Source organism: Pteronotus mesoamericanus, unplaced genomic scaffold, assembly GCF_021234165.1.
Source record: "Pteronotus mesoamericanus isolate MK-2021 breed Mesoamerican mustached bat unplaced genomic scaffold, CSHL_Meso_final contig_2, whole genome shotgun sequence".
Lineage (NCBI taxonomy): Eukaryota > Metazoa > Chordata > Mammalia > Chiroptera > Mormoopidae > Pteronotus > Pteronotus mesoamericanus.
This window is the reverse complement of record NW_026555084.1, coordinates 3,196,886-3,222,274: the sequence shown is the minus strand read 5'-3', so window position 1 is coordinate 3,222,274 and position 25,389 is coordinate 3,196,886. Positions and strand designations below refer to the sequence as shown.

Genomic DNA, 25,389 nt, shown 5'->3' with positions numbered 1-25,389 from the left:
ATACACATACATCAATTCATTTACACATATATCAATTCATTTATTTCCCCATCACATAACCCTAAGCTCACACAACCAGAGACCAGAGAGGGTTGAGCTTCAGACCCAAATACATCAGATTCCACAGGCCAGGCTCTTACCTCAGATGCCGTGTAGATTTTTTTTTCCTTTTTATCTTGGGAATTCTAATTCGAAGGATTCAGTTTAACACAAACCTGATTTCTGCTTCATGTGCCAGAACTCTTGTGGAAGATTCTGATTTTCTTGATCAAAAGCAATAAAAAGAATGCCTTCTCCACTGTTCCCAGAAAGTTCCTCCACACCCGTATTTCTCTGAAATGGCCATTGCAATTAGCACGTGGCGTCTACATGTGGCATGCAGCCAGAGCTGTGATTTAGCACGCGTTCAGACAGGAAGCACCTAGATAATTCCCCACAGCCACATCACGCAGGGCGAAGTAAACGAGGACCTGTTACACAGACCCAGGACTCTGCTGGGGGCCGGCCAGGAGGGCCTGGGTCACTTTCCCACAACTTCTGAGTCAGAATCAGGCCCCTTTTGAGGGCTCTGCAAACCTCTGTTGCCACCCTCGCCATAGAGGAAGCCACCCAGACAAACACCTAAGTAGGTATATAAAGAAAGAAAGAAAAATCATCCAGTGTCATAGCAGTGCTGTGCCGCTTTCGCGCTCCTGTTGAATGGAGACTTTGGCAGCCTCGCGGGTCCTGAACTGGCAATTCCGAACAGTTTGATTGCCTGCTTGATTGTTTGCGAGATAACTGCGCGATTGTCAGTGACAGGGTAATTTACGGAAGATTGCCGTGTCAGACGCCATGCGAGGGGCTTGCTGGCATAAGGATGCGATTCTCATGACTGACAGGCCACTGGGAGATTGGAGTGCCAATTTAAAGTTCACAGTGTCGTCTTGAAAGTGTTGGGCGGCGGCAGCCCATAATCATGCAACAGGATGAGGTCTTTCCAGCATCGCCTATGCTCACGCCTAATAACGGATAGAACCCCGAACACGCCATCTCTGGAGCAGGCAGGCGTAAATACATAGGAGGCAACCCTTTATGTGTTGTTTCTCTCTCTTTTTTTAGCATTTGCCATTTGCTGTTGCTGATGTGTTTGTAGGACATCTCCTGCCAGGCAGGCCCTTGAATAAAAAGTCCAGAATACAAATTGACAAAACAGTGGGGGGATTTGCAGTCCACACTTTTGAACTGCTCACAAGGCCAGACCGCGTGGCAGACTAGAGGGGGCGGGGGGAGGAGAATGTTCAGTGCTTAATAGGAAAACTGCCTTACGTTATTATCTGAGCCCGCCGCGGTCCTCAAGCTGGTTGTGTGGAGTGGGTGAGTAAATGGGCTGGGGGTGGGAGGGGGGCGCTTTCCCCGCTTCAGGAGGGAAAGGCCACCAGAGATGGATGGAACTCCTAATGGGAAGAGGCCAGCGACCCTCAAGAAATCTGAAGTTCTAATACCGGTGCGTTTCTTCCCACCTGAGATGTTTCTGCAGCTGCCGAATGAAGCACTGCCAACATGTCTCAGCGGGATATTTTTAAACCCAAAGCCGGCATTCCGTGGTAGATCGCTTCTGTCTCGTGAAGGTGGTCCGTGGAGGGCAGTGTTAAAGGCAGAACACCAGGCTTTCTTTTCCTTTTCTGATTCTGCTGAGGGCTTTGGGGTCCGCTGACCAGTGGATCTGAAATAGGGCCCGGCATCATCCTGCCGCTGCCGATCCAGTGCTGCAGTCGGGTTTGTGGGTGTGAGATTTTCGGGGCTCTGGACAGCACCCAGTTCAGCCAGCACATCGAGCTGAGGCATTCGGAGCCTCAACTCTGGAAGTCTCTAAATTTAAAGCGCGTGTGTGTGCTCACCCTCCTGCACCTGCATTTCTAGGAAATTTTGTAAATCTTATTTGCATCGTGAGGCACACCAGCAACATTTGCCCACGTGGAAAATGAGAGGCTAGTTTTGGTCATCTAAAGCCGGGCAAAACACACAACCTCCTAATTTGTTTGTTTGTTTGTTTGTTTGTTTGTTTGTTAAAAAGAAAGTAATGCATTAAAGTCATTGTACATTAATTGCTAAATTATAGTGGCACTCGGGTGAAATTACATATTTCGATTTTGTTAGCGGAACCAAACGAGAAGGGTAGTGCCAAAAAATTGCACTGCAGTAAATTTAAAACACACAGCCAGGCCTCTGATTCAGTGTTCCAGGACAAATGTTTGTCAAGTCACAGCCCAGGGTGTGAGTGTGTGTTTCTAAGATGCTAATCATGGCCCGAAATTGCCTGGTTATCAGATCCAGGAGGTGCAAGCAAGTCATTCTCCAAGCTCCTCCACTGGGTTCAGCCAATTCCCAGAAGAGTGGTTGGCCAACCAATCCGCTCTAATTGGGAATTCCAAGGAGCATCCACTGCCCTAAATATCCCCCATCCTCAGGCATTACCAGACAGAGTGGGGAATGGGAAACAGTCATGTACTCATTCAACAAACATGGCGTGAGTACCATTCTGTGGTTGGCACTAAGCCAGGCATGAATAGAGAAATAAGACACTGTTCTTCTCTTCAAAGAGTTCGTATTCCAGGCAGGAAGATAAGTATACAGAGATAATTAATCCTAGCCCAAGGAAGTCGGCATCAACAGCTGTTTCTAAATATATTGTGTATCAGAGTCACCTGAGAATCCTGTTTAAAAGGCAGGTTGTGGGACCTGCTCCTGGAGGCTGTCACTGGGGAGGCCTGGGGCAGGCCCTTGACTCTCACAGAAGTCTGACGCGGAACCATTCTTGAGACTCTCTGATTCAGGGATACCCAGAATGGGAATACCTAACCTGGCCAGGGCCATCATCTGGAAGGCTTCCTTGAGGAGGAGGCCACACCTGGGTTGGGTCTTAAAGTCTGAGTTATATCTGTTTCCCTACTATATCGTCAGCTCCTTAAGGACAAGACACTGTCCTTCTTTGTTCTTTGTTCCCTGTTTTATTTCCAGAACATGGATGGTCCTCCAACATTTGTTAAGTGGTGGATGAGCAAACAGGATTGAGCCCAGGAAGGAGAGGGAGGGGTGGGTGTCTAAGTGAGAGAGTCCAGCAGGTATGTGGTAAGGTAGCCCAGAAGCAACTAGGCGAACTCACTGAGCTTCATTTTGGAGTGTGTGGAACCTGCCGAGTCAGGCCTCCAGGAAGGGTTGCGGGTGCTCCGGACAGAGCGGTAACACCTCTGAGCGGCTTTGCGCCACAAGTCCACTGACCCCAGCTCTTCTTCTGCCCTTCCAGATGGCCTGGTGGACTGCCTGGACCCGGACTGCTGCCTGCAGTCGGCCTGTCAGAACAGCCTGCTCTGCCGGGGGTCTCGGGACCCCCTGGACATCATTCAGCAGGGCCAGACGGACTCGCCCGCAGTGAAGTCCTTCTACGACCGCATCAAGCTCTTGGCAGGCAAAGACAGCACCCACATCATCCCTGGGGACAACCCCTTCAACAGCAGGTGGGTACGCTCTGTCCTTGCAGGCTGCTGAGGGCTCTGGTTCCCTTCCCGTGAGAGCAGGACAGAGTGCTCCTGGTCTTCCTATGGGCCCAGTTGGTCCTCGCACGAGGCCATAAGCATTTCGGTGCAGTTTGCGTCTCATTTGCTTATGTTGTAAATGCACCTTGGGAAGACCTGTGCTCTGCTTCAATCAGCTTCCTGTTAACATACCATTATTTCTACCCTAAACCTAGTCATTTCCTGATAGTCTCCTTTTCATACTCTTTCTTCACCTGTTCCATACAAATTTATCTTACCTTCCTCACCAAAAGTCACCCCTTCCAAAGGACACCTGGAGCCAAGATGCGGGAGAGCAGGCAGGAACTCCAGAATACTTGGTGGGCCAGCCCCAGAATCTGGGCAAAAGAAACCTGCTTTCAAGAAAGCTCCCCACCCAAAGGAGCCCACGCTTCAACACGTCAGCATGGATGTACAATTCAGAAACACGAAACATTACTTCAAGACACAGGTTGAAGTTTACCAAGCATGTGAATTTCACCACGTTATTGTCTGACAAAGAATGAAGAACAAAACTAGAGTAACAAAAATTACTCCAAGACGTCTCAGAAGGCATTTCCCTAGATAATGGCATACAAAAATAACTAAAATGCCTTGACTCCACCACTATCATTTGTACAGCAGATCTCGCTATCTAGATAATGTGATAATTGTTACACATCAGTAATCATAAATGGGAATGTATTGATAGCATGTCTTAACTGAAGCCTTTCTGCAAATCGACTGCCTAGAAATGATAGGAAGCCAGGAGCAATGGAGAATTAGAAAAATAGGGGGTAGAAATCATAGGCAACCCAGCCCCTTTTCTTCCTATCACTCTCTGCAAAGTCTCATGCTACAAGGACGATGTAAAAGAACTAACCGTTATATTAAAAAAAAGGAGGGGGGACTCCTAATTCTGTTTTCTCAGCACCAGCACTTTGTACCTTGTGGTCATCAACACACATCATTGATTTTAAAATTGTGTCTGAGAAGACCTGAGAGAAACCTTAGTCTAAGATAAGGGAAAGAAATTGAACAAAGGAATTATTTGCATAAATTAGTTTTCCACATTCAAAAGACTCTAGCATTGTGGTTGGAACTGGCTAAAAATGGGATTCATTTGTTAGGCAGCCAGGAGCAGACAATTAGAGCTGCCAGTGGAACAGTCTGAACCCCCCTGAGATCATCCAGGAGTTGGAGTTGAAGAGTTGGGGGTATTGCTAATAAAAAGAGAGGTGCTTGGAGAAAGCCTCCTTCCAATTTGGGGGTCACCCGGGATTGCCGAATTAAATGCATTCCAAAAATTGAGCACATTTGGACAAGATCCTGGCAAAGAATGGGTCAGCTTGATTACCTAGTCCAGAAACTGGGAGTGTGTCCAGGAACCTGGAAAACCTCTGCCTCAGTCTGATTGACCGGGGGCTTGAAGGCCAACGATGCAGCTGCAGACCTACCTGGTAGGCTGGGGGCTCAATGCAGAAGCGAAGCTTCTCGGGAGCCCATTTCTCCACGCAGTCAAGGTGAGAGGAGGCATATGCATTCTCCCTCCATGGATTCTGAATAGAATACTGTGGCGTCTCTATGGCTCTGGTCCCAGAAGTAGCTGGTCAGATACGGGCATTCTGGGGAAAGCTCCAGTTACTGTCATCTGGAGAGAAGGATGCATTCTCTGACAGCGGAAAAAAGTTGAGTGGCATTTCAGCCACCTCCCCTGCTGTCTGGATAGCAGGAAGTTGATATGAGAGGCAAATCTGTAGCTATGTGGAATCCAGAACCCAAGACAGTTCTGGCGGTTGGGGGCAAGTATCTCCCATATTCTGTTTTCCTCAGGCGGTTATGGATTGTGAAGAATTTTGCTCTTAAAGGACATCCCAGCCCACAGAAAGGGGCACTGCCTTCCTCCAAAGACAAGAAAGGACAGAAGCAGCCAGCTGGAGAAACTCTGTCCCAGCCATAATAAATTCTCTCTGTGCCAGCCAAGGCACGTGCGTGAGGAGGGCAGCCTGAAGCTCGGGCTGCGCCAAAGTCACGCGAGGGGAGATCCTATGTGCAGGGGACCCCATTGCCCAGCCGAATGAGTGGAGATGCTCCCCCTGGATTTCCCCAAAACTAGACTGTTACTCTAGTTGTTGGGATTTGTCCCAACGTGTCACTCCTTCTGCTTGTCAGGGAAAGCAAGCGTTGAGACAGCTCTTACCCACTCTTCTCTGTGAGGTGTGATTGAGTGAGCCCGAAGTTAAAGTTGAAAGCCTCCTCCTTGCCTTAGGGACCAGACGAGAACTGGGTGCGTGGGGTTGGAGGGAGGCGGCGGCAATGGGGAAGGGAAGAGAACTCAACCCCCTGCCTCTTTGTTCTCCTATGTGTGGCTCAAACATGTGTTTCTTTTCCTCTCAGCTTGGTTTCTCTCATCCGCGGCCAAGTGGTAACTACGGATGGCACTCCCCTGGTTGGTGTGAATGTGTCTTTTGTAAAGTACCCAAAATACGGCTACACCATCACCCGCCAAGATGGCACGTAAGTAGCTTGTGGGGCTCTGCCCACTCAGGGCTCGGGGTGCAGGCAAGGAGACTAGCAGTGCTGTTGGCCTGGAACCACGGGGCCGCCGCGGCGCCTGGCGTGCCCCCCGGCCAGACCTCCGGTGACGATCCCCCCAGAGCTATTCTTTTGCTTCTTGGTGTGGTATCAAAAATAAAAATAAATAGAATAGCCAAGCTATTCAGGGCTGCCAATGGTCAACCTCCTCCTTCTCCCATGTCAGGTAAATGTTCGTGTGTGTGTGTGTGTGTGTGTGTGTGTGTGTGTGTGTGTTGGGTGTGGGGTGGGGCTGGATTCTAGGAAGAAGAAGGGAAAGCAACTCTACTTGGAAACTCAGTCCTATTTTAAATCAAAGGCAGTGCAGGGTGACAGGGATCCACATGACATAGTGTCCTGTGGTGAACCCCTTCTGCTTTCATCTGTGGCTTTAGGAGTTGCGTTGTTTTTGCTCCTGTTTTGAGGAGGTAGGATGTAATCAGAGAAATCTAATTAAATGCATTTAGCCACCACCCTGCTGTGTGAAGGAGACAACCTTTCCCTATTATCTTCTGATTAGAAACTCGCACCCCATGCAGCCCCCACCAAGATGAAAGCCCTGTCGTTTTCTTAATCCATTGGGCATGGAGTTGCAATTTAAAGAGAAAGATAGGAATAAAAGAAATCTATGGGAAGGGGAAAACATACCCACCCTGAGATTAAAAATACACACACACGCTATTACATTCTATTCCAAATGGAAGAAAAGACTGTTGCTATAAATTGGATGCAACACTTTTTCTATAAAACTGAGTCAGGAAAATCATAGATGTGTCATGTAGATAAAAACTGTGAGTCTTGCCTTTCTCTGATGGCGAGCCTGGTCTTATTCTTTAATGTGCTAAGACAGCCTTGCAGGTAGTTTCAAAAGTCAGCAGCCCACAGTAGCCCTGTCCTCCTCCTGCCACCTGTGAAACCCAAGGACGACATCTGATGATTCGCATCAACTTCTCAATAGTCGCTGACTTTCTGATCTCTCACTCACACATGCCTGCGGCCACATCTAATTATTTGAAAGCGCAAGGACTGTGTGCTCCGCGGAGTTCCTTGGTCCCTTGTTCATTCTTAGAATCCAGTGCCCTTGCCTTGCCTTGCCAAGTCCTGTGACAACGCAAGAGGACCCTTCGGAGTCCTTGGCCTGCTGTCTGTCTCCCCCTTGCGCTGCCGCATTCCTCTCAGCTGCTTCCTAACTAGTTAGGGCCCAAATCCACTTCCCAGACCACCTATCCGAGCTCTGGATCAGCGGCTCCGTGGCTTATTCAGGCTGCAGAGCCTGGAAGGACCAGGTTGTGTCATACAGCAGTGGGTGTGTCATACAGCAGTGGGTGTGCGCCACTAACACAAATGATTGGAGTCAAGCATACCAACTAGGTGTGACTAGGAACAGCTTCCCTTCAAGACATTTGCATCTCTCTGCGTCCTCTACAAAACTGTCCCCAGCAGCATGCACGCCCAAAAATAAATACATGGGTAGGCAAAGGTAGGTTTACAGTTGTGAGTATGTGAAACACAGGGTTTATTCGTTTATTATTATTTAGCTATTAATTGTTGTATTCTTTATTATTATTAACCTCCTTTTTCCCATCTCTGTATATACACAAATTAATGTAATAAATAAATTTTTATGCAGTGCATACTCTGTTGTTTACCTCAATATTCATGTGCACTGCATTCATTTATTCCACGTCTAAAAAAACACCAAGAGTGTTAGCAAAATTGGGTAAAGCCCATGGGTCCGTACATTTTCATTGAGTTTTGACTGTGAGTCAGGCACTCTCTTAGCTGCTGGGGATTCTGAAATGAACAACGTAGCAGCCCTGGCCTCAAAGTGCTGAGACCCTGGTGGAGGAGAAAAGCTTGAACCTGAAACTCCTCTCCATTTACCGCCTTCTTTTCTGTTAATTGGGAAAGAACTACGTTTATTTTACTTCACTAGTAACACACCTCTGTCCAGCTCTTGAGGAACAAACAGGAATATAGTTTAAGAATAATTGTCAAAAATATCAGAAACACAGCAAAATAGGTGAAGGGGGTCAAAAGGTACAAACTTTCAGTTATAAAATAAAAACATTCCGAGGATGGAATGTATAGAATGGTGACAATAATAGTTAATAATACTGTATTGTATAGTTTAAAGTTGCTAAGAGAATCGTTCCTAAAAAGACATTGCTAAGAAATCTTTAAAATGTTCATCACAAGAAAAAACTTTTGTAATTGCGTGTGGGGACAATAACTAGACTTACTGTGGTGACTATTTCACAAAATGTACCAATATCAAATCACATTCTACCCCTGAAACCAATATATAATGATACATGTCAACTGTATCTCAGAAAATTAAGGTGCTATGAAACAAATAAAAAACAAACAGCACAGGTGGATGAGAAGAGCGCTTTAATGGGCCCCTCTCTGCGTTCTAGCGTCGTATCATTATAACTCCACTACTTGCTAGCGTAGCACGAAACTAAATGCTGTATATCAGGCACAAGGAAACATTTTCTGCAAAGAGCCAGATAGTAAATACTTCAGGCTTTGCATGACATACAAATTCTGTTAGAACTATTCAGCTCTGCCCCAGAGCACAAAAACATCTCGAGAAGATAAGTAAATGAATGGGCGTGGCTGTATGCCAATGAAACTTGTTATAGGAAACCAGGTGAGAGGCCAGATTTAGCTCATGGGCCTAGTTTGCTAACCCCTGCTCTGCTCTCATTATATTTCATTCTCTCAGCCGCTCTGTGAAGTCGCTATAATTATTCCCACTTCACAGATGGAGAAAGTTGGGCTCAGAGAAGGTCAGTAACTAGGACACACACACACACGCACGCACGCACGCGCGCGAAGTGGAAGAGCTCGGGTGCCAGCCAGCCCCGCTGCTTCTCCTGCGTGCTCTGCCCCCTGCCCCGCCCTCAGGTGCGGAGGTCAGAGAGAGTACCTGCCTTGTCTGAGGTGAGTTCACCCTCTCAGGGAGCCCACTCCTCTCCTCTCCAGGTTTGACCTGATCGCCAATGGGGGCGCCTCCTTGACCCTGCACTTTGAGCGAGCCCCATTCATGAGCCAGGAGCGCACCGTGTGGCTGCCGTGGAATAGCTTTTATGCCATGGACACCCTGGTGATGAAGACGGAGGAGAACTCCATCCCCAGCTGTGATCTCAGTGGCTTTGTCCGGCCAGATCCAATCATCATCTCCTCCCCGCTGTCCACCTTCTTCAGCGCTGCCCCTGGGCAGAATCCCATTGTGCCTGAGACCCAGGTAGGAATGGCAGGAACCAGGGTGGGACCCTCAGTACTGCCTGGACCAAACCTGGCTGGCCTACCGCCTCCCACCCCCTTTCTCCCTGGGCGGCCCAGAAACCAGTATTAGAGGGAGAAACAAGAAGCAGGACAAATAGAATGTGTAGTCGCTGAAGAGAAAACCGATTCTCTCCTGGACATTTTCACTGTTTCCAGATAGCCGTTCAAGCCTGTGGCCATCACCAGCGCTTTTAATAAGATAAAAACAACATACATATGTGCAACCCACCTGCAAATTGCTCTTTATTCCCGTTAGTCACAGAGATACTTGATAAGAGGCGCTTTAATGATCTACATCGGTGCTGCAACAGAGGGCAGATTGCATTCTTGCCTCCCTGTTGCTTTATACCAATTGTCACTGGAAGTTGCAGGTTCATATAATTACAGCCTCTTGTGGCCTCCTTGCGTGCAGCTAGCAATAAAGCCTGCTGTTCTTATTTACATCTTTTGCCAACCATGTGGTTTTTAAAAAGAAACACAACAGTGACCAAGAATAATTATTAATCCAAAAATCATAACCTCAGCCCCTTCACTCCATGGAGTAGGATACAGTTTGGTTTTGGCTTTGGTTTTGGTTTGGTTTTGGTTTGGTTTGCCTCAGCTTTGGGAAGAGGTCTTACACCCCACACAGGGCGTGAGGCTGCGGGGAGGGCGGCCACGGGGTGTCCATGACAATGTGAGTGCCGTGAATCTCCAGGTTCTCCACGAAGAAATCGAGCTCCCTGGCTCCAACGTGAAGCTTCGCTACCTGAGCTCCAGGACCGCGGGCTACAAGTCACTGCTGAAGATCACCATGACCCAGTCCACGGTGCCCCTGAACCTCATCAAGGTTCACCTGATGGTCGCTGTGGAGGGCCACCTCTTCCAGAAGTCCTTCCAGGCCTCTTCCAACTTGGCCTACACCTTCATCTGGGACAAGACAGATGCATACGGGCAAAGGGTGTATGGACTCTCTGACGCGGTCGGTATGTTTTGGCTTCAAACCCCTACTGATTCTTGTATTTAATCACTCATCAATTCGACCGACATTTATGGAGTTCCTAAAAGGCGGCAAGTACTATCCAAGCATTGGGTTGGCCAAAAAGATAGTTTGGTTTTTCTTTTTCCGTGCAATGGCTCTCGTAGTACTTAGTTGTCTTTAACTTCATTCAAAACAATTGTTTTAGATTGTATTGTGACAGCTGTCATATCAGTGTGCATTTTTTTTTTAAAAACCTTATCAAAATTGATGACTTTTTGTGCAGCCCTTTTAAGGTTGAAGATGGAAGAAAATATGCAACATTTTCAGTGTATTTTGCCTTATTATTTCAAGAACGATAAAAACGCAACTGAAACGCAAAAAAATGATTTGTGCCATGTATGGAGAAGGTGCTGTGACTGATTGAATGTGTCGAAAGTGGTTTGTGAAGTTTCTTGGTACTGTTGACATTGTGGCCAAATAATTCTTTGCTGTGGGGCTGTCTTATGCATTGAATGATGTTTAGCAGCACCTCTGGCCTCTACCCACTAGAAGCCAACAGCGGGAGATGGCCAACATGCTCAAAATATCCAAATCAATAATAGTTATTGGTGAAAATGAAAAGTGTATCCTTTGTTTTATGGAAAAAAACTAAACAAACTTTTTGGCCAACCCAATAGCTAGAAATGTAGTGGTCAATAAGAGAAACAAGAGTCCTCTTCCATGGGCCTTCTGTTCAGGAGGGAGTTCAAGATAAACACAGACTGAACAGGAAAACAGCAAGTATATCAAGTAATAAATACTAATAGGAAAATAAAAGGAAGCGATAGATGCTGGGGCGGCCTTTTATGAAAGGTGTTCATGGAAGGCTCCTCAGGGGGGCAACGTGTAAGCAGACTTGAATGACAAGAAGGAGCCATGTGAAAATCAGGAAAAGAATAATCTTTTCCAGGCAGAAAAACAGAGGAGAGTGAGGTGTGTGTTTTGGAGGACAAAAAGAAGGCCAGTGAGGGAGGACCTTCGAGATAGGGCAGAGAGGTGATCACATTTCAGGGAGAGCACTTGCAAATGGCACAGGTTGCACCGTGAGAATCAGAAGCTGGAGCTGGGGGAGCCAAAAACCACACGCTGTGCTTCAGGCTTTGTCTTTGAGGGAATCACATGACCCTCTGATCCCCTACTTAGGAACGACCACCCTAAGAGAGGAGAAGGGTCCTACGGTTATCAGACTCTGAAGCGCTGGGAGCTGTGGATTAACATCAACCTACCCAGTAGAGCTTCCTCCTTGTAGAAAGTCGTCTGGGTTCATTGAAATCCAGAGTCCTGTGGTGTTGTTTTTGGTTTGGTTTTTTACTAACAGGCTTGTGATGTGTAAGAACCGTAGTAAGTTACCAAAAGAAGAAACCAGCAAACTCAGATGTTTCTACCTTAAGGCAGCCAGTGTCTATCAGACACACCCTTTGTTCAGAGCATCGTGAGACATCCTTTGTCTTGGGTGACCTCTCACTAACCCTATCAAGTAAGCACTCTCACGATGCCCGTGTTCAGACGGGAAAGGAGGAACAGGGCAGGTGATGTACCTCTAGTCAGGGACCTAGCAGGTTAGACATGCTCAGGATGCAGCCTTGGAGGTCCGCTTCCTCAGCAGGTGGAGTTAATAACATAACAAAGATAGGAGTAAGTTGTTGGCATAACTAGCGCATTTAATACAAACAGTGGCTGATCAAAAAAATATTATATCAAGCTTAAGCCATTACCAAAATGATAGCCAGCATCAACAAGGAGGCTGAATATTATAATGCTCCCCATAACTCCAACTTCTACCATTATCACCTCATGAGGAATCTTGTTTATTCCACACCTTCATTGCTCCCCTGCCTCCCCTACTTTTCTGAAGCAAGTCTCGGATAGTGCATCACCTCATCCACACTATTGCAGTCTGTATCTCCAAAAATCATTTTACAAGCATAGCAACAATACCGTTGTTTTACGAAAAAAACCAGTAATTTCTTCATGTCATCAGATTGTCCATCACTGTTCAATCATGCATTCCTCTTATAGCTATCATAAAATATTAGTGCTTTGTTTGAATCAGAAGCCCAATGAGAGCCACCTTTTGCAATGGGTTAATTTCTCATAAAATTGTTTCGTCTACGGTTTCCCCTTTGATCTCTAGCTCTTGTTTATGGGTTATGGAGAAACTGTGTGGGAGAAACTGCGGCCCTCGCCTGCAGAGTCCCATGCAGCCTGGGTTGCCTCTGACTGGACACCTGGAGCTGGGCTTCTCTGCACTGATCCTCCTGGAAGTTACAGCTGGGCCTGGGGGTTGCTTCCTCAGGTTCGGGTTTGATTTTGATTCGGACTTTTTCACCTACTCAAACCTTTTTAAATTGATGTAAAATTGACATACAACATTATCTGAGTCTCAGTGTACAGCATAATAATGTGATGTCTGTACATATTGTGAAATGGTCAACACAGGAAGTCTAGACAAAATATCCGTCACCATACAAGGTAGTTACAAAATCATTTTGTGTGATGAGAACTTTTAAGAAGTACTCTCTTCGCTAGTTTCAAGTATGCAATACAGTGTTGTTAACTATAGTGATCCTGCTGTGCATTACAATCTCAGAGCTGACTTATTTTGCAACTGGAAGTTTATACCTTTTGAAGCTCTTCACCCATTTTTGTCCACCCCCAACCCCCACCTCTGGCAACCACCAATCTATTCTCTGTTTCTATTATCTTGGGTTTTGTTTTGTTTTGTTTTGTTTGTTAAGATTCCACATATAAGTGAGATCATACGGTATTTATTTTTGTGTCTGTCGTTTCAATTCACATAATGCCCTGAAGGTCCATCCATGTCGTTGCAGGTGGTAATATTACGTGCTTTTATGGCTGAATACTAGTCCATTGTATATATGTGCCCTATCTTCTTCATTCATTCATCCATCAATTTACACTTAGGTTGTTTCCATACCTTGGCTCTTACAAGGCTGCAATGACTATGGAGGTGTATAAATCTTCTTCAGTTAGTGTTTTTGCTTTCTTTGGGTAGAGACCCAAAAGTACAGTTGCTGGGTCATATGGTAGTTCTATTTTTAGTTTTTTGAAGAAACACCATACTGGTTTTCATAATGGCTATACCAATTTACATTCCCAGCAACAGCACAAGGGTTCCCTCTTCTCTACATCCTCTCCAAAGCCTGTTATTTCTATTTTAGTTATTATTAAATTTACTAGAGCAACATTAATAAGATGAAATAGGTTTCGAATGTAGATCTGTATGACGCATGGTCTGTATATTGCATTCTGTGTCCCCAGCCAAAGTCAGATCATCTGCTGTCACCACGTGTTTGGCCCCATTACCCCTTCACCTCCTTCCCTCTGGTAACCACTGTGCTGTTGTCTGCATCCATGGGCTTCCATTTTATATCCCTCATATGGGTAAAGTTGTATGGTTCTCAGCTTTTTCTGAATGACTTACATCACCCAGATGATATTCTCAAGATCCATCCAATGTCGCAAATGGTGGTACAAAACTTATTTCCTATCTTTTTGAGAATAGTGATTTTAACAGGTGTGAAGTGATAGTTCATTATGGTTTCGATGTGCACGTTCCTGATGATTGGTGATATGGAGCACCTTTTCATGTTCCTGCTGCCTTTTATATATTTTCTTTGGGAAAATGTCAGATCCTCAGACCATTTTTTAATTGGATGTTTTGGGGGGTGTTTTTGGGTTTTTTGTTTTGTTTTGTTTTTTGCTATTGAGTTGTATGAGTTCTTTATATATTTTTTAATATTAACCCCTTATCATATATAGTTGTAAATATTCTCTCCCATTCAGTAGGTTGCCTTTTTGTTGTGTTAATGGTTTTCTTTACTGGGCAATGGCTTTTTAGTTAGATGTAGTTCTACTTGTTGATTTCTTTTCCTTTTGTTGCCTTTGCTTTTGGCCAACCCCCTCCCAAAAAATCATTGCCAAAATCAATGTCATGGAGCTTACCACCAATGGTTTGCTCTAGGAGTTTTATGACTTCAGGTTTACATTGAAGTATTTAGTCCATCTTGAGTTAATTTTTCTATGTAACAGTGTAACAAAGTTGTCCAGTTTCTTTCTTTTGCATATAACTGTTCAGTGTTCCCAACATCATTTATAAAAGAGATTGTCCTATACCATTGTATAGTCTTGGCTGCTTTGTCATTAATTAATTGACCATATATGCATGGATTTGTTTCTGAGCTGTCTATTTTGTCGCATTGATCTATGTGTTGGGTTTTATGCCAATACTCTACTGTTTTGATTACTATAACTTTGTAATAGAGTTTGAAATCAGGGCGCATGAGGCCTCTAGCATTGTTCTTCTTTCTCAAGATTCCTTTGGCTATTCATAGTCTTTCATGGTTCCATACAAGTTTTAGGATTGTTTTTTCTCTTTCTGTGGGAAAAAAAAAATGCCTTTGATGTTTTGATAGGGATTGCATTGAATCTGTTGATTGCTTTGGGGCAGTATGGACATTTTAACAATATTAGTTCTTTCAATCCATGGACATGGGATATCTTTCCATTTATTTGTGTCATCTTCAATTCCTTGTCCCCATCAATGTCTTATAGTTTTCAGTGTATAGGTCTTTCACCTCCTTGTTTAAATTTATTCCTAGGCATTTTATTCTTTGATTATTTTAAGCAGGACAACTTGCTGGATGGTGCTCTCTTCTCCACCAGGAGACACCTAATGTCAGCTGGTATGTCCCTCAGTGATTTTAGCAGCCATTGATGCTCACTTGCCTGGATCCATTAGGTCATTAGGAATTGCAAAATGATATTTTAATTCTATCATTGCTTCTTTATTAGCTAGGATTTTTTTATAAGGATACTTTCTCTTTAATTGATTGGTTATTTGAGATCACTTTAAATAAGAAAGAAAGGATATATGCTTGATTCTTTCCCTCTATTTACTAGTTTTCAATAGAATAAGTCAGGGGAGGGGGTTAACATATTCTAAGGGTGGCAAATTCATGCTTTTTTAAACACCATTTTGAACTCACAGAGTGAAATGTCTCTACTATGTTTCAACCCATTGAAGTTATCATCCTTACTAACAGTAAAATTGTGCCATCTTTGGTCAGTGGAAGCCTCTTCAGGCTGACTCCCTGATTCTTTCAGTATGCGCCCGGTAGATTTTTACTCCTTGCTTTCTATCTGGTATGATAAAATGGCCTGGTCTCATCTTGTTCACTTCTTGCTCTGGCCATTTCTTCAAGGAGCCTTGATTCCTTTTAATGAGAAATAATATTTCAAGACCACAAGCCAGGCTCTAGCGATGCTCTTTGCTACTGGGTCAGTCATTGTTTCTTGGCATTTTCAGAGGACAAGCTAGGAAATACATGGTTTTTCTAAAAAAGATAAAACATATCTTCCATTCATATCGACACTTCCATATTTCAGGATTTAAAAGGAGCTGCAAAGAATCCCCAAATGTGACACACATAGTTAAGAATTTAATGCAGTAGGGACAGCAATAATAACAATGCCTCATATTTCTAAAGCAGCATTCCAATTAAAATGTATGGGCTCTCAGTGTCCTGTCTCATCTGTCCATACCTCACCTCTCCAAGAAATTAAGGTTTCACTCACTCACTCTGTTTTACCCATGGGAAAATGAAGCCACGAGCAGGTGTGAGCCGGAGCAGGGTTGGGACTAAGTCCTTCCTCCCCTGCTTCTCTCTCCTGTTTGTCCGTGGGGCAAACACCAGATTTTTACAGTTTCTAGATTCTGTGCCCCACTGACTTGCCGTGGAATTGCATCCTGTGTCCCGCGCCTACGCCGCCCAGCACTCTCTGGAATCCAGAGTGAACAAAGTGCTCCTAACTTACATGAGCTGTTGCCTGCACAGCCTCCTCCTCATAAATGAGCCACGAAGCTTCTCTAGGCCTTTCACCCAGTGAGTGAAAATAAGTAACACAAACTCTAATAAACACCATGCCACGAACAGAAGGCTGAGAGAACAGTCTCCTGTCCATCTCTGAAGGAGCATCGTATTGGTTTTTAGATGATTCCCCTCGTGCCTCCACGTCACTGGGGTCACCTTTGAAAGCCGGCTGTTCTCTGGAAAGGTCTCTCCATCCCTACACAGTGCTACTGTGTAAAGTTTCAAGGTTGAGTTCAGCCTGAAATGGAATTTAATATCGTGTGGGGTTACGAGGAGGAAAGCCATCAGCCCACCTCCTTGAGGGGGACTTGGGAACGGAATCGGTATGGCGGCGCACGCGTGTCTCCTGGCTCCAGGAGCTCCCGGAGTCCTCAGGTCACCTGTCTGGTCTCCCACCCTGCCTCACCCCCTCTCTCCTCTCATCTTTCAGTGTCTGTGGGGTTTGAATACGAGACCTGCCCCAGTCTCATCCTGTGGGAGAAAAGGACAGCCCTCCTTCAGGGGTTTGAGCTGGAGCCGTCCAACCTCGGTGGCTGGTCCCTGGACAAACATCACATCCTCAACGTTAAAAGCGGTATGTGAGCTCGTTTCACGTCTCAGATACAGTCTAGTGTCTCTTCTGGAACCTTCTCTCCAGCCTTGACATTCAATCAATAGCCTCTCCCCTTCCCTCATCAAAATGCCCCAATACTCATAGGTTTCCCCACCTTACCTTTTTAAACGTCAAAGAACTTTGGGCTGGCTTTCCCAGACTGCCCGCCTTTGTGTCCTCACAGTCCTCCTTCCATTATCTCCTCAAATGTTATCCTACCCAGTGCCTAGCCTCGGGGTTTGCACATCCCGTTACAGCTCTCCCAGCATCGGGAGGAAATCAGGGAGCGCCCCAACATTGACGTTTCCTACAATTTCTCTTCTCCATGTCACTTACCCTCACCCTCAGGGTCTCCCACCCTGGTGGGGTAGCTCACGTGGTTACAACATCATCCTGATACACCAAGGTTGTGGATTCAGTCCCCGGTCAGGGCACGCACAAGAATCCACCAACGAACGCATTAAGGGGTGGAACAACAAATTGCTCTCTCTCTAAAAATCAATAAATAATTTTTTAAAAATTTTTAGAAAGACGCCTCTGCCTATAGGGCTACAGTGACCACCCCCATTTGCTGCCCCGCAGGCATCCTGCACAAGGGCACCGGGGAGAACCAGTTCCTGACCCAGCAACCTGCCATCATCACCAGCATCATGGGCAACGGCCGCCGCCGCAGCATCTCCTGCCCCAGCTGCAACGGCCTCGCCGAGGGCAACAAGCTGCTGGCCCCCGTGGCTCTGGCTGTTGGAATCGATGGGAGCCTCTTCGTTGGTGACTTCAATTACATCCGCCGCATCTACCCCTCTCGAAACGTGACCAGCATCCTGGAGTTACGGTAAGCAGCCACACGGACAACTGTCTGCAGCGCTATTGCGCCCGCTGCCGCACGCCATCGCCGGGTAAAGGGCGGTCATGTCCAGGCGTCTCCAGAGAATACAGCTTCCCTGTGATGGGCTGAGGTTTGAAACTGGGGGCCAGAATGGAATTAGGGTTTGGGGAGATGCTTTGTGTGGCTATGAAACACCACATACGTATCTGATACTGTTGTCACCGCCTGACCGACACACAAGGGTAAGCGATTTCCGACATAATGCTTGGGGTGGGCCCCGGGTGGCTGTGTGTTAGAAAGCCTCCAGATGTGAATCTAATACATGCCAAACTGGGAAAGAACATTACCTGACGTTGTTGGTCCATGTCTGTGGTTTCTCAAGTGGCGCTTCTTTAAAAATACGGGTTCCTGGAACCTGTCCCCAGAGGTACTGGCTCAGTATGTCTAGAGAAAGGCCAGGCATCCATGGTCCTTGACAAGCTCTGTAGAGGATTCTGAAGCATGTCAAAGTTTGGAACCCACTAATATTGATTTACTAATTCACACCTTTATATTGAGTACTTCTATGTGCTAGCACTCTGTAAATTCTCTGGCTCTTGGCGCTTTCGCTAGGGTGTGATGTAGAACTACTGAGAACAGGCCATGCTGGGTGACTTCTGCCCACCATTGGGAGATTTGCTGCTTGGTAGTAAGTCTGAAGTTCAGTCTCCTCTGTGCTGGACAAAGTTTCTTGGAAATTCTTGTCCCAGGAAAGTTGATTCCAGGCCATCAAATCTAGAGAGGGATCTGTAAGTAGAGAGAAGAAGATGAAATCTATAAATAAGGGAGAAAATGTATTCAACAAATACTTGGTGAATATGTACTGTTCCAGGGACTCTGGCTTGGGGCCGGGGAGTGAGAACAAGGTCCTAGTAGTTGTGTTTGTGGTCTCATAAGGAACTCCTAATCATGTGAACAAATAAAAAATAATCTCGAGTAGCATTAAATACTTGAAGGAAACTCTAACAGGAGGGGTGAGGAGGCTACATAGGATAAAGTGGTAGAAAAACCCCTCACACCAAGTGACGTTTGAGGCGGGACCTGAATGACGGAGTCAACCATGGGAAGATCTGGGGAAAACTATTCCAGGCAGAGAGAAGTTGTGCAAAAGCCCGGTTAGCGGCAGCTAACCTGGTTTATTTAAGTGGTTGATAGAAGTCCAATACGGCAGGAGGGGAGTGAGCTCAGGGGAGAGTGTCTCCGAGGAGGGCCGAGAGGTAGGTAGGGTACTGATGAAGCTGACGAGTGTGAATCGTATTCTTGTTGCAAAGGATAGGCATTGGCGGTTGAAGTAGGAAGTGGGGTGGAGTTGACGTGATCCGATTGGCAGTTTTTTAAAGATGATTCTGGCGCTGTGTTGCAGAAGGGACTGTCGGGGTGCAAGACTGGAGGCTGTGGCCATTTCCCGGGAGCTGGGTGGCAGCGATGGGGACTAGTGTTGTAGCAATGGAGATAGGGGAGTGTTCTGAGGGAGGCATGTTTCTGAGATATATCTGATAGGAATTGTTGATTGATTCGGTTAAGAAGTGAGGACAGACAGAGAAGAATCAAGGGTGACGCTGCCTAGGATTTTGACCTGAGCAACTGAGGGGGTGGTGGTCCCTTCTGGAGCAGCCCCAGCTACCAGGTGCGGGACCTCAGCGAGGCCCCTTCTGCGAGAGAGATCAGTGATCTGACCCCCAGCAAGTGCTGCTGGATATTCTTGGGAGCTGAGGCTGTGCCAGGCCCTGGGGGAGGTAAAAACAAAGGAGGAACCGCAGCTCCACCCCAAGAAGGTTGCAACCTCAGGGACCAGGGGACATTTACTGAGCATGATGGTGAGCCATCCCTGTGCTGGGATCGGAGGGTCCGGATGGGGATGAAACCCAGCCTCCAAGAGCATCCATTTGAGGGTGAGATGTGCAACCAGGCAAATAAAGATGGTTCAAGCTGCGTTCTAAAAGAGCCAAGAGCAACCATCACAGAAAGACAAAGGGGAGGCCACGTGAGTAGGAGGGTGTAATAACCAAAAAATGAAAGACAGGAAGAAGGAGGCAAAATGGAAGAGGCTAGATAATCCCCAAGCTGCCAAACTGACTCCCAGAAAAACCCCATTTCCTAGAGCCCCCCCGCCCCAAGTAGGTCCCCTTCCCAAGGATTGTTTTTCTTTTTCTGGCCCAGGAGAGTCGTCATCTTCTCAGGCATCCTGCGGACAGTGGAGAGGCGTGGGAGGAGGCAGGAAGGGGGTGAAGGCAGCATTGTGCTTTTCCCTGAGGGTCCACCTTTTAATCGGACCCTGGAACCCTTTCCATCCCCCGGGTCATGGCTTTTCCTGCTCGGAGCTGAGTCAGCCCTGGCCAGCTGCATTCCTACCTCCAAACCTCGAATCGTGCACTCCATCTACTTGGAATGCCTTCTCTACCTCACCTACATCATCATGACCATCTCTCAGGCTCAACTGGAAGGCCCCTTCTTTGACGCCTGACCTCCTTAGCAAAAGGAACCCTCGTCTAGGTCGCTTCACTCTCAGTTTCCCCAAAAGTTGACAGTCGTGACTGCCTTGTTTTTTAGTGTTTTTCTGTGTAAGTCTTTCCACAGGATCCAATCCGCACCACCAGCTCAAGACATGTTGCTTGAGCTAAAGGAGACATGGACCAGGGTCCTCCTTGCTGGAATTTGCCCCTGGTTCCATGACTCTCAAGTTGTAGAGGCCACCATATCAACAGTAGCAGTGACACTCAGAGAGAGCCATGCCACACCCACGTGGTGGCCTTGACCCAGCTGGAGGGCCTGGAACTACCAATTTCCCTCCACAGCTATGTGTGTGTGGTGGAGGGGGAGGATTCTTTTTTCCTTTTTAACTGCCTTTGGACTTGTTCTTGCTTTCATCAGCCAGGTATCCAGAGACTATTAGAAGTTAAGCTTTTATAAGAACACCGGTTTGATTCTTCCTTTCCTCCCACTACATACCTGAAAACAAAGGGCTGTCAATCCGCGCTCTTCAAAACAGTAACCAGCCAAAGGAGGGAGGAGGGAGGGGGGAGGAAGAGGCCTGTCTTGCTTATGTCTTTCCTCCATTGTGAGTTGGCAGCTGAATGCTTCCATTTCGGGAGTGGGTGCCCATCCCTATCTCACTTACCCAACCCAGGGCCTCTCAGAAGAATTTCATTTAGACGCTCCCATCATCCCCTCCCTGTTCTTCTCCCTTCCTTGGCCCACCCAAAACGTGCAGGCACCGAGCTCTGCACACTTGAAAAACTTCTAATGCTAGAAAAAGCCTTCTTAGGCAAAAGGGTTGTCACCTGTATGGTCCAGTGCCACCAGCATTGAAGACCCTTTCGGCACTCATTTCCCCCCAAAAGCCTGGCATCACCTTCCTTAGCCCATTTCCCTCCTTATAACCATTGCCCTCCCCGGGGGACCCTCGGAAAACGTAAGTCCCGTGGAGAAGAATAAACGTGTTAGTCCTCAACAACCTAGGGTGAATTTCTACCTAGAAGAATCTTTCCATCCTCCCCAATTTGAGACTCTCTTAGGAACTGGACCCCAATATAAGGCAGTAACTGGTAAGAGATGGGACAGAGTCTCTCTGCCTTTTCTTAATGGGACCCCTTTAGTAAACTCAAGAATCTCACACTTTACCTAATGTTTGAAATGCCAACTTTATTTTCCAAATATAAAGTTATGATATTTAATATTTCTTTTCCAACTGAAAACTTCCATGTACTGAGATTCTGATGGTGCTGTTGGGGCGGGTCTGCGGCATCGTTGCTCGGGGGAAGCCCTTCAGGGGAGGGAGCCGCCCAGCCCAGGCGCGCTAGCGCTGGAGTGGACCAGACATAAGAAAGTGGGACCCGCGGAAGGAGGGTAGGGGAAGCAGAAATTGGGATTAAGCTCTGCCAGGCAAAGATAAGCTTTGCCCGAGAGTTTCAACCTGGACAGGCCTTGCTGGATGCCAACATAGAATGTTAGAACTACGGTTCTAGTTAGAGAGCAAACACCTCCCCTAACTAGCCGGAGGATAGACATGGAGGCCAGGAAACCAAATATAACACAGCACCCGGAGTAACAACAATAGCCCTGTAAAATGCTGGACAGCTCTTGGCACTGCTTCCAAAGCTCTTTTACCAAAGACAGATCTAGGTTTCAAGGGGCCTGAATCGTATGCAGTTTCAGAATGAAACTGAAATTATTTAGGATGAGAAAAGAAACCAAAACAACGGCAAATTTTGAAAAGCTGACAATGTCACAAAATCCAGACAAATGTCCTACATTTTTTTTATTAGTTAACAACTATTCCTCTTCCATGATGCTTGTTTTCCTGTACCTTTTTGGCTGCCTCCTCTTTGATCTTCTCTTAATATGACAATAGTTTTGTAATGCCACTACCTATAAATAGAATAGAGATTCAGTTTTTCCTTTGGTATAGCCAGTCAAAATTTGCTTCAGGTTATTGATGAATTTGAAATTTTTCTCTTGTGTTCATAGTTGGTCATTGGTGCTGTGATAAAAATGGTTAGAATTGTAAATGTTGGGAAAACTTCCTCCAGCTTCTTTCATAGTATTTCTGGGCATTTCAGGTTTTCTTGTGCAGTGAATAATCTCCATATTTTTTGAGCCAACACTCATTAACCAGTTTGTCACAGATGTCCTGGTAATAGTGACATACGACTTCTACATAGGGCACTGCACTTTCCGTAACACAGCAAGGTGAACCAGCACAGTAGGGCAGGACCACTCCTGAAAGTCATTCCTACCCGGAATGTCCAGCAATAATGTAACAAGACGGTGCAAGGGGTATCTAAGAGTCCCACAAACACTTCCCCCCGAACCTAAACTAAGTGGACCCCAACTCACTTTTGTTTAGTTAAAATCAAAACAAATACGAAAAAAAAGTGGCCATTCCAACTCCACCCTCTTCTGTGGCACAAAAGGAGTTGGACTAGAAAGAGACAACAGCCAATTGCAGCCTCTGTGATTCTGAGTGAAACCTGAGGGACTGGAACCAGTCCAAGGCGAGGTCTGCCCGGACCCTCTCCTGCCTTTCATCCTTCAAGGGCCCATTTGCCCCGTCTTCCCCTCTCCGGGGCTCACTACTGAAAATCAGCAGTATGGAAGTCAAGTCATGTCCACATTTCCTTACTTGTGTTTACAACAAAGACAAGCACACACATGTAAATCACAAGACAGCCTAATGAGTGCTCTGCAAGGCACGCTGATAGTGCTTGGAGGGGCCCTGAAGGCTTTGCAGAGGAGCCATTGAGACTCCATGGTGTACAGAGTTGATCCATCTCAACTCTTGAATCTGAGACACCACTTTTTCCTCACACGTATGCCTAAAGGGTTAGCGTTATTAAGGCCATGGACACACAACCGAGGCCCTTCCCATGTAAGCAGGGCACCTGGGCTTGCCTTCAAAGACTGACTCAACGATGATGTTATTTTGGTTTGCTGCCTGCTAAGCACCCTCCCTGCTAATGGCCCAGGGCTGCAATGGCAGCGACCTCAGCCTTCCTCCAAAGCTTATGTCCCTGTGATCGCTCAGACTCCGCACTCTCAGCCTTGGTCCCCCACCCCTGCTCTTCTTCTCCCAACGTAGATATTATATTAATCAACTTAAAGCAGATGTTCTTAGGCAAGAAGTAGGTCAGGTCTGCAGACCCAAATTCCATCCAGCCTTTTTACAAAATCTTGACTTAAAAAAAAGTGGGATAGATATTGCAATAATTAAGAGCCAAATATGACTACCACTGGTAGCAGATAACATTTCACTTTCATTAAGCAATATAAAATAGACACGCGAATTCCCAGCTGCCACCCTGACACACCAGGCTTTGCAGAATGAATCTTAAATTGCACCGTGTCAGTCAGAGCTCAGGAGTTATCAGCATCATTTAATTAACTTTTTTTTTTTTTTGCAAAAACTAACATGTTGGAATAAAATATAAAAATGTAATCCCTGTGCAAACCCACCACTAATGATTGGCCCCCAGCAGAGGCCTGAGCTGCACCTAAGCAGGAATCAGGGCATTAAACCCTCTTTGTTCTTTCCCTGAAGTCTCCTCCCTCAGCCAGAAGCAGGGGATGGGTCAGGGCTCCCTCCTCCTTGGCCTAGAAGCCTCAGGAATGGGGAGCAGTCGTCTTTACTTCGGGGCCGAGCGTAACTCTCCTATGTGGTTAACTTTGCAGCCACTTTCCTGTCAAAATGGCCATGTACATTTGTTCTTAAGAGAAAAAGAGAGCAAAACTTTTACTACTCTTTTCCAAGAGGAGTGGTCTTTGGCTCCAATGACAATAGGATGTTATTGCCCGTGCATTTTATTTAAAAAGAATGCACGTTCAGGGTCCTGCACACACGTGGATGGCGAGAGGGGAGGTGGCATAGAGCAGGCATAGGAAATGGTTGAGAGTCTCGGGGATTAACAGAGTGTTTGCCAAACTACAATTGGGTGTGGGCAGGGGCTCTCTCCTGGGTGCTACTGACTCTACCCTGTAACGCACCGATGGCGAGTAGGTGGCACAGGTGGCACCAGGCTCTCCCCGCAAACCCAGGGCAGATGTTACAAATGAGTCACAGTGCCCTGTACAGCTGCACTTGAATTCGGCTTTAGAATCCTTCTACTCCATCCTCCCAGCAGCCGCCACCACCAGTAAGTGCTGGCATTCAACAGGTAACCTCCCTGCCATCCCTTCATTAGCCAGGAGACCTGTTGCACCTGTTACCACCTGTGTGCTAGCTGCATTCCTGGTCCAAGAATTCAAGCATTTTTGTCTAGATTTGCCAATGGCCAGGAGACATCCCAAGTCAAGGGTGCTTCCCAGGAAACGGAGCCAGACGCTGTCAGCTGGACGGGGAAAGAAGGGGCCCCTTCATATAAGAAACGAAAATACGATGTTTGCTTTATCATCAGTTCTTCAGCTAACTGTTTGTTCTTTTTCCTTCTGTTTTCTTTCTATAAAGAAATAAAGAGTTTAAACATAGGTAAGACGAAAACTCTTTCCCGTATAATTTGATATGGTTCGTTTGCTTCCTTGTGTTTGCTTTTTGTTTCATGCTTCTTGTGTAATGTTGTGTATTTTTATGTAGCAAATATAGTAACTTTTTTATGTGCTGATTGTGTGTTGTGGATATGATAAGCTTTAGCAATTATGAAATGCAGTCAAAAAGCAACCAAATAAGCTGACAGTAATTAGAATTTCCGGGAGATGCAAAAGCAAGATAATGAACCCTCAGCGAACTTTTATCCCAACTGCTCAGTGTGGTCTGTAATTGGGCTAACAGTTGAGGCAAACTTCTGGCTTCTGTAAATTCTGGACTGGGTTCACAAAAGCTTTAATGAACTGGAAACTGGTCAAAAACTCATTGTCAACTCATTAATAATTTTTCCCCTGGATATGTGGTCATTTAAAAAAAAAAAAAGGCAAGTTAATTGCCAGTCTGCTGGTCAGAATGAATCCAAAAGTCAGATGCAATGGGGATTTTCATGGAGTTCAATCACTCTTTAGTATGAAGGGTGTAGACCAAATACTTTTTGTCTAAATAGTCTTTGTCATTCAATTGCTCCAAGGTTATCATTTAAAACCATAGTGGTACCATTCACACGCACAGTGTATAACACATATGCATGTGCCCCGGGCCCTGGGGAGCCTTCCCTTAC

At 46.1% G+C, this 25,389-nt stretch overlaps 1 protein-coding gene across 2 annotated transcripts in view; it reads left to right on the top strand.

Moving 5' to 3' along the window:
- TENM2 (teneurin transmembrane protein 2) overlaps window positions 1–25,389 on the top strand; it is an 831,811-nt gene that overhangs the window by 766,916 nt on the left and 39,506 nt on the right. For both annotated transcript variants that reach the window (XM_054568075.1, XM_054568074.1), the window contains exons 14-20: window positions 3,287–3,497; window positions 5,931–6,050; window positions 9,099–9,360; window positions 10,099–10,366; window positions 16,726–16,869; window positions 17,470–17,719; window positions 24,693–24,713. In XM_054568075.1, the coding sequence (XP_054424050.1) occupies window positions 3,287–3,497; window positions 5,931–6,050; window positions 9,099–9,360; window positions 10,099–10,366; window positions 16,726–16,869; window positions 17,470–17,719; window positions 24,693–24,713 (1,276 nt within the window). The remainder of the gene's footprint in view (window positions 1–3,286; window positions 3,498–5,930; window positions 6,051–9,098; window positions 9,361–10,098; window positions 10,367–16,725; window positions 16,870–17,469; window positions 17,720–24,692; window positions 24,714–25,389) is intronic.